This window comes from Dasypus novemcinctus, chromosome 12 (assembly GCF_030445035.2).
Source record: "Dasypus novemcinctus isolate mDasNov1 chromosome 12, mDasNov1.1.hap2, whole genome shotgun sequence".
NCBI classification, from domain to species: domain Eukaryota; kingdom Metazoa; phylum Chordata; class Mammalia; order Cingulata; family Dasypodidae; genus Dasypus; species Dasypus novemcinctus.
In genome coordinates, this window is record NC_080684.1 from 29351971 (window position 1) to 29361390 (window position 9420).

Consider the following 9420-nt stretch of genomic DNA (forward strand, 5'->3'; position numbering starts at 1 on the left):
TTTCTTCTGATGTCAGCCTGTGATTGGGCAATGGACACTGCATTGACCATTGTTTGGCTCTCAGGAGCATCTGGGCTAAAGGGCATGCATACACAAAACACTTTGCACAATCTCTCATAGAATTGAGCTGGATTCTATAATACAGAGCCTGTAGGATTTGGTTAGTTTTTGCCATGTTTACTGCTTTCTGGCTTCCTGCCTTGAATCCTACAACTAAGGCCCTATGGAACATTTCTGGTTGCTTGAGCCTGGTTGCACTATTTGGATCCCACAGGGGGTCCTCCTCTGGGACTGCGAGTGGGCATATTGGTTGCTATCCAAAGTTCCCTCAGGTGGGTGTTCTCTAAGCCAGGTTAGAGCTCCCTGCATAACAAGGATTCTTTCTTCAAAGTTTAATAAAGTCATTATAAGCTGATTACAATCAGTCCAGGTGGGTTTGTAGGTCTGTATGATGGACTGGAAAAGGCCTTTCATGGCTTGAGGCTCCTCCAAGAATAGTCGAGTGTGGCTTTTCCAGTTAAAGAGGTCCATTGTGGTAAAGGGCTGATAGATGAATGTCCAGTTCCCTCCCTGAACCTGGCCATCTGCATCATAATAAACTGGGGCCCAGACTTCATGGAGAGAGAGGTAACTGGAAGGCCATCTTTTTCTCTGCTCCCTGTGCACCAGGGCTTCCCATGGTTTGAGTTGCAACCTATCAGCATCTCCCTCCTGACTGATCAGCAGTGCTGAATCTGCATTGCCAGTGGCAACTGGCTTTAAAAGCTGCTGGTCTGCATTTTTGTTGTGGAAGGTGCCAAAGACCACTGCAGGGATGCTGTAGGTGCCATCTCTGGTGCAGATGGTGATAAAGGCAACTGCAGAGATGCAATAGGTGTCCTCTCTGATGCTAATGGTGAAAAAAGCAGTGGTGGAGATGGTGTGGGTGTTTCACTTCCCCATGCGGATGATGACAACAGGGCACTGCTTAGGGAGACTAACTCATTTTCATTCCTTAGTACTGCTGGGGTTGGAAGAATCACTTAAGGTGATGGGAAATCATTTTTGTATGTTCCTTCTAAAATGGGTGGTTTGGCACTGGACTTGGAGCACACTTTCTCTGGGCCCTTTGCACAGTGATTATTTGATCTGGTCACTGGGATGGCATTCCTTGGTTTTTGTATTAGGCAAATCCTGGCTTCCTTAGTTGCACTCTTCCATAACCAGGGCAGACTTAGACTCACAGCATTTTCCCAAGCATCAATGTAGGGTAACTAGTCTGGGAGACCTGGGTTTCCAGTTATTGCATCATGGACTTTGTGGATGATCTGGGGATCTAAAGTGCCCTCCTGGGGTCAGCCCATGCTGAAAGTTGATCTTTGTAATTTACAAAGCATCCTAAGCTTTCCTGGCTGGAACCTTATGCCATATACATCTTCTCGGAATGCACAGGGCAAGTTTTTCAGCATACAACCTAACAGGGTCCTACTTTGTGTGTTTCCCATATTTCCACCCTGTGCTGACAGTGCATAGCACTCACTCAAGCCTTATGCTCTGTCCATCTCCAGTTGTGTCCCTTGTGGGAGCTTTCAGCACCTCTTGATCTTAGCAGGATGGTATAAGCCTGCAACTCAGAAGAAGGTCCCTTTGAAGGGACTTCCCAGACAGCCCTTGATCATATGAGGTCACCACAGAACTGTGGATTGGGACTCTGCACTCTCCCCATAGAAGTGATTTTCTGCATCTCAGTTGCCACAGTCAAAGGCACACAACTATCTCCCTTTCCTTTTCTCAGACCTGGAGAGGAGATGGCTTCCTCCTGTATTCTCAGGAGTGCTGGGTACTGCTCTTTTAGAGAGCTGATAGGGCTCCCCTCCTAATTTTAGAATTAGGCTTTTCCTATGCTATGTTCCTGGGGGGTCTTACCCATCTGATGTGTGGATCTCCTTGCTTTGTTCTCAGAGTCTCTCAAACCCTCCAGTGCTCTGGTTCTTCCCCAGAGGGCTCCAGTGAAGTCCACAACCTCTTTCTGGACCAAAATGGGGTGTCCAGGGGCACCCAGGGCTGGATTTTGCCTGGGCTCGCCCTCCCAGATGTCTCTGAGGAGGGGCAAACAAGTGTTGCTACCTCTGACCTTCTCAGTGTAATCCCAGATGAGGCCCCAGAAATGTAGTAGAAAAGTCAGGTATACATGGTTTCAAAGGCCAGGACACAAGAACTCTGAAAAGGAAGATGATTTATTTTGACCAGCCAGACTCGGTGGACTCCTGTCCTAATAAAAACTGAGCCCTGAATAGAATTTTGGGTACTTTTTATACAGGCTACATAAGGGTGGGGAGTCAAATGGTGCTTTTATAAAAGGAAAATGACTTTTCTTTGTTAGTTGTTTGTCTGAGTACCAGATAGGTTTTGAATTGACATACCCCCCACATTTCAGGTGAGCTTGAATTAGCACTAGGAGCTGGGGGTGCAACTAGCAGAGGTGGAGAGTTTAACAGAGAGCTTCAGGATATAGATAGTCCAAAAGAATCCTGCTAAAACCACTGTTGTCCCAATATGACTGCATGTATGCCAACAGCTGTATCCTTAAAATATAGGAAGAATTGACTAAAATTTAATCCAGACAATTCATTAAAAAATAAAAACAAGAAAATAATATCAATATAAAGCCCCAGGGATCTAGGTGGCTAGTATCTAGAGTAGTATCCAACTCTATAATGTGGAGATGCTACATTATATTTTAGAAAATGCTTATTTTGAGACATTCTGATAAACAAGAATGTGCAATACATACACAAGAGGTAACTGAAACTCTGTGAGAAGTCCCATATATTGGAATTACCAAAGATTTCAGAGCATCCATTTTACATATATCTATGTAAAATATAATCTATATATATTAGATATCAGGGCTAAGTATTGAACCTGGGACCTTGTATGTGGGAAGATAGCACTCAACAACTAAACCACATTGTCTCCCCTGGTTGGTTTCTTCATTTGTTTGCTTGTTGTTTACTTGTTTGTTTGTTGTTTTAAGGAGGCACTGGCATGTAACCCTGGACTTTCCATTGGGAAGCAGATGCTCAACTACTTGAACCACAATCACTCCCCATTATACATATGTTTAAAGAAATAGAGGATATTCTTCCTAAAGTACTTAAGGAATGTGTGATGACAATGTCTAATTAAAAAGAATATCAATAAAGAGTTAGAGGACCATTGACCATAAGGTACAGTGGTGCTCAGAGATGTATTCACCAAATGCAATGAATGTCTCATGATGATGGAGGAGCTTGTTGTTATGCGGGGAGGAGTGGGGTGAGGGGGGGAATATATGGGGACCTCATATTTTTTTAATGTAGCATTAAAAAATAAAGAGAGAAAAAAAACAAAAGAGGGAACTGAAAAATAAAATAAAAATAAAAAAGTAAAGACAAAAACAAACAAACAAACAAACAAATGGAAATCCTAGAATTGAAATGTACAATAACTGAAATGTGAGTCCCTGATTAGAGGGGTTCAAGAGAATATTTAAAATGGAAAATCCTACTTTCAAGAGGTTTAAAAGAGGTTCTCCAGGTTCCAAACAATTATTTGAATCTACATGAAAATACAAAGAAAATCAGCAAAGAAAATTATATAATTTTAAAAGAGCATAAATGCAAATGTCTTCTCCCTTCTTTTAACTGATTTATGTATTCGACTTAAAACATAGAAAAACATAATATATTTGACTATAACAGCACAAAGTAGGTATATAAGAGAGGAAAATGGTTTTGGAATAAGGGAATGACACCAGAGGATTATTTCAATTCACATGAACAAATGCAGAAAATTGAAATAGCAAATTAAGTTTAAATAAAAACCTATGAATATATATAAACTTGCTATTTTCTACTCCCTTAGCTTCTTTGAAAGACATGAAATCATGTAATTATTTTAACAGTGCATATATGGCTTTTAAATCATTTAGATATAATATATATATATAAATAATTGCCCAAAAGAGGGAAAAGGAATAGAACTATATAGGATTAAAATTTCTGTATCTCTCTGGAGTCAAGTTAATATAAATCTGAAGTACATTATGATATATTAAAACATGTTATATGCTAGAGGAATTGCTGAAACAACAACAAAAAAGTATAGTAAAAGATCATTTAAGGAATTAAAATGCTATACAACAATATTAACACAAAAGAAAACTGTAAAAGAGTAATAAAGGAATAAAACTGACATAAGGCATGTAGAAAAAAGTAAAATGGCTGGTTTGTATCCAACTGTATTGATAATAGCACTAAATGAGAATAGGCTAAACAGTTCAGGCAAAAGACAGAGATTGTTGGACTGGATGAAAAAGTTCTGACTGTGATATCTATAAGATATATACAAATAAATATAAAATTACATAGAAAAAGATATATAAAACAAAATAGTGACAACTAGAAATCTAGAGTGGGTATACTTATATTGATAAGTATTTATATATATAGATATTGATAAGTGTCTACATATAGGTATAGATACTTATATATAAATATGTATGTATTTATCTATAGCTAGACATTAAAACAAAAAATGTTACTAGAGGTAAAAGGTAATATTGCATATTGATTAAAGGGAAAGCATGAGAAATATGTAGTAATTATAAACATATATTCACCTAACTACAGAGTCCAAAATTGCATGAAACAGAAAATGTCAGTATTAAAGAGAAAAACAAACAATTCAACAACAGTGGTTGGAGATGTTAATACAACAGTTTCATCGATGATAGAACAATTAGGCAGAATATCTACAAGAATATAGAAGGCATGAACAATACTATAAATGAATAATCCCTTACAGTCATCAACAGGACCCATTAATAGAAGAATACTCATTCTTCTTAAGTGCACATGGAATATCCTCCAGAATAAAAATGTGCTATAAAAATATTAATAAATCTCAGTAAATGTATAAATATTGGTATCATATAAAATATGTTTGACAGTTGCAATAGAATTATATTAGAAATACATAAAAGAAAGAAATTGGGGGAATGTACAAATATGTAGAAATTAAATAATACACTTCCAAATATCCAATGGGTCTAAGAAGAAATCTAGAAGAAAATAACAAAATAACTTGAGATGAATGAAAATGAAGACTCAATGTAGCAAAACTTATTGGACACAGTTAAAGCAGTGCTTTGAGTGAAATTCATACCTGTAAGCACCTATGCTAAAAAAGTAAAAAGATCCCATATAAAAAACATAACCTTCTATGGTAACATACAGGAAAAATAGAGTGAACTAAGTCAAAAGCAAGGAGAAGGAAGAAAATAATAGATTAGAGAGAATTTAATGAAATAGAGGATAGAATAAAAGAAAACGGAGAAGCAGATCTGGCTCAATCAACTGGGCTCCCGTCTACCATATGGGAGGCCCTGAGTTCACTTCCCAGGGCATCTTTGTGAAGGCAAGCTAGCCCATGCCTATGGAGAGGTGATGGCCCATTCCTGTGGAGAGCTGATGGTCTGCATCTGTGGAGAGCTGATAACCCATGCCCACAGAGAGCTGGCTCAGCAAGATGACACAAGGGAGACAAGGAGACACAGGTGAACACGTAGTGAATGGACACAGAGTTGACAGCAAGCAAGTAGCAAGGGGGGATAAATAAAAATAAATAAATCTTAAAAAAAATGAAAATCAACAAAATCTAAATTGGTTTTTGAAAATATGAGCAAATGAACAAATCATTAGCTAGAAGAACCAAGAACATAAGGGAGAAAACTCAAAATAGTAAAGGCAGTAATGAAAGAGGGAATAAGACTACAGAGCTTTCAGAAATAAAAAGAGCTGTAACAGAACCATTTGAAAACTGTATGACAACAAATTAGATAAATCTGGTGAAATTGATGAGTTCCTAAAAAGACAGAAATTTTGAGATTGATGTAAGAAGAAATACACAGTCTGAATAAATGTATAATAAGTAAATTAATTGAATTACACGTAACAAAGACATTGAAAAGCCAATACTCAGCTGGCTTCATTGGTGAATTCTACAAAATATTTAAATAAAAATTACTAATCATGTTTAAACCTATTTGTAATGTTCATGAAATTTAAAAAAAAATTTGTATTCTCATCTTGGATATTTATTGATAATACTCTATTACTTTTATGTTTTACAATTTACTAAAGGTCTCTGAAGCAATTAACAAATAGTGGTGAAGAGAGGTGGCCTTATTTTGCTGTCATTACTATGAATGATACAGCTGTTTAACTTTGAGTAAAATCTTAATTTTCATTTGTACACATTTTCTTTAGAACTTTGGCAGTGTTACTTTTATATCATTGTGAAAAAGAGTTTTTTCTGTCTTTTCTTGAAGATTCATTTCCAAATAGGAACATGTTAGGAATGTATTTTAAGATCCTCATAATTAGCTTTCTCATATCTATTCAAAGGATAACATGACACATTAATTCACAAAATGTCTATGATCAGTATCTTTTGGGTCCTCATTTTGTACAATTATGTTTTTCTTTATTAACTTTGTAGATTTTATAGAGGGTCAATGCATATATGTGATGGAGAGTTTAAAAATTAATAACTATAATATTTTCTATTAAGTTGTGTTCTTCAAATATTTATATTATTTTATATTGAAATGAATTTTATGCATTTAAAGCTTACAATAGGGCATTCATAAAATGATGAAAATATTTTGGAGGTACCACTTTCAGAACTTTGTATTTTTAATTCTTTCCATAATTAAAATATATACTAATATTTTTTGCTGCTTCAGAAACAATTGCTATTTCATACTTTTTTCTATGAATTTTCATGTGCTAATTTATAATTGCACATAGTATCATTACTTCCTTAGTAAAGATAATTACATAATTTTATTGTAATCAGGAATGTTATAGCCTTATAATTCTTTTGTCTTTATTTTTTTAATATTACATTCAAAAAATATGAGGTCCCCATATCTCCCCACCCCCCTCACCCCACTCTTCCTCCCATAACAACAATCTCCTCCATCATCATGAGACATTCATTGCATTTGGTGAATACATCTCAGAGCACCACTGCACCTCATGGTCAATGGTTATGTTTAGTCTCACAATTTTCACAGTATTAGAATTGCAGAAGTTTTTTTGTAATTAGTTCTGCATATATTTTATTGTTCAATTTTAATTTCCATATATCTTTATTCTCTTTTGTTTTCAAACGTCTAATTTTTAATTTTCAGTGTTCTCCACTTCACATTTAGTTCCAGTATTTTCATTTTTACTGATTAATAGCATGGCCTATTTAGCGTGATTATTTGCAAACATTAAAGGGGTGTGATTTGTCCTTGGACATTCCTTATTTATTTGGGGGCTGAAAAAAATCATGATCTTTCTTTCCTATATCCATATTAATGGAAATGTACAAATCCTGCATTAATTTAATATGACTTCAACTGAACATTTATCTTCTCACACCACCCTCTTCAATAATGAAATTTTATAATACATCATTCATTGTTATTCACCCCATTGCTAGCAATTTCTTGGAGTAGATCATCCTGCCATATACCTACTACCATCCCAATTCATATTTAACAAGTGGTGCATGATCTAAAAGGATTTAGATAAATATTTCTAATGAACCCGCGTTGATGGAACAGTAACCTAGAAAGCTTAAAATGTCATATCTTCACCTCAGGCCATTGTTTCTCAGCTTTTATTCCCAAAAAGATTCTGAATATCTGATTCAAAAGAATTGGGAATAAGAGTAAATTGGAAACAAAGCCCTTTAAAAATTTATTTTAAATATTGAAGAACTGTTTTTAGGTCTCAAAATTAGGACACATTCTATTCTTTAACTGTAGATTTCTTTGAGTTTTTTCTTTAGGATAATTTATTTTCAAGTAGGATCTGAAAAGAGCAAAGCTTTTCTTTCTTTTTACAGTCACACCTCACAATCTTTCTATGTTTGTTATATGCAGAATAGATGGACAAACAGACATGGGAAAATTGAAGAAAAAAATATTAAACAAGAAAATAAATTTGAATATAGAAAATGCAATAGAAAGGAATTTTAAAATAGCTGAAATCTATGACCAGCCTATTTAATTTGAAATTGTCCTTTTCCCTTTTCCTTGCTGTATTTCCATATATTCAGAGCTGTCACTGTTAGGTGATTTGCTTATTAATCATCCTTGGTCTTTAAAGTTAAATCTGCCACCACAGGAACCTTTGTTTGTTCCTTAGTTATATCTACCACCAAGAACAATGGTTTGTATTTGTTTGTGGTTTAATAATAATCAGTGGTTTTTTGATAATAACTTTTTTTTAATCAAATCCTTAAGGGCTTGTTTCACCTGCTGGTTCCTTAAGGTGTAAATGAAGGGATTCAGCATAGGAGCAACAGAGGTGTTGAGTACTGCTACACCTTTGCTCAAAGCCACCCCTTCCTTTGCTGAAGTTTTGACATACATGAAAATGCAACTCCCGTATGAAATGGAAACCACAATCATATGGGAGGAACAAGTGGAAAAGGCCTTTTTCTTTTGCTGGGCAGAAGGAAACGTTAGAATTGTTCTAAGGATGAGTGCGTAGGAGATAATCACCAAGGTCAAAGTTACCATGAGTGTGAATACAGCTAGGAAAAATGCCATGAGTTCTAAGAATGCTGTGTCTGTGCAAGCAATCAGCAGCATAGGAGAAGAGTCACATGTGAAATGGTCAATAATATTGGAATTGCAGAAATCCAGTTGGAGACCCATAATCACTGGAGGAAAGATAACGAGGAAACCAGCTAACCAGGAGCTGATTACAAGCCTGTTGCAGACTTTGTTGCTCATTATACTTGAGTAATGCAGAGGTTTGCAGATAGCCACATAGCGATCATAGGACATAACAGCCAGAAGGAAAATCTCTGTTGCCCCCAGGAGGATTAAAAAAAATACTTGGGTCAGGCAAGCATTATAAGAAATGGTTGTGACTCCTGTAGCAATGCTGATCAGAAATCTAGGAATACAGACTGTTGTGAATGAAATTTCTAAGAGAGAGAAATTCCTGAGGAAGAAATACATGGGAGTCTTCAGAGAAATAGTTGACAGTGTTAACGTGATGATGGTCAAGTTTCCACTTACACTCAGTAAGTATGTGAGCAACATAAAAAAGAATATCACACTTTGTAACTCTGGATCATCGGTAAGTCCCAGAAGAATGAATTCTGTAATTGATGTCTTATTTGGCATGCTAAATTCTGAATTCTTGAGGGTCTGTAGGTAAATAAGAGTAGATGTCAATTCATTATATGATTTCAAATATCTTCATAGTGCTTAAATTCTGCACAAAGCACCATAAACATGCATTTAACAACAAATATCAAAATAGTTATCCCTCATAGTTGCAAGTCCTTTCAGGTCTTTAAGGTAGTGAAAAGACTAATTGGTTTTAT

The 9420-nt window shown here is 35.7% G+C and overlaps 1 protein-coding gene across 1 annotated transcript; it reads right to left on the reverse strand.

The window, feature by feature from the left end:
- Positions 1-213: 213 nt before the first annotated feature.
- Positions 214-9217, reverse strand: LOC101430843 (olfactory receptor 6C65-like). Its single transcript, XM_004448173.3, has 2 exons — positions 8301-9217; positions 214-889 (listed from the first exon to the last, which is right to left on the reverse strand). The coding sequence occupies exons 1-2, from the start codon at positions 9215-9217 to the stop codon at positions 214-216; spliced, it is 1593 nt and encodes a 530-aa protein (XP_004448230.3).
- Positions 9218-9420: the final 203 nt, after the last annotated feature.

Coding starts and splice junctions, on each gene's coding strand:
- LOC101430843 (XM_004448173.3), bottom strand. CDS start 9,217: ATGCCAAATAAGACATCAATTACAGAATTCATTCTTCTGGGACTTACC. Junction 890..8,300: donor AAGGATTTGATTAAAAAAAA/GTTATTATCAAA, acceptor TTTCACCATTAG/CATCAGAGAGGACACCTATT.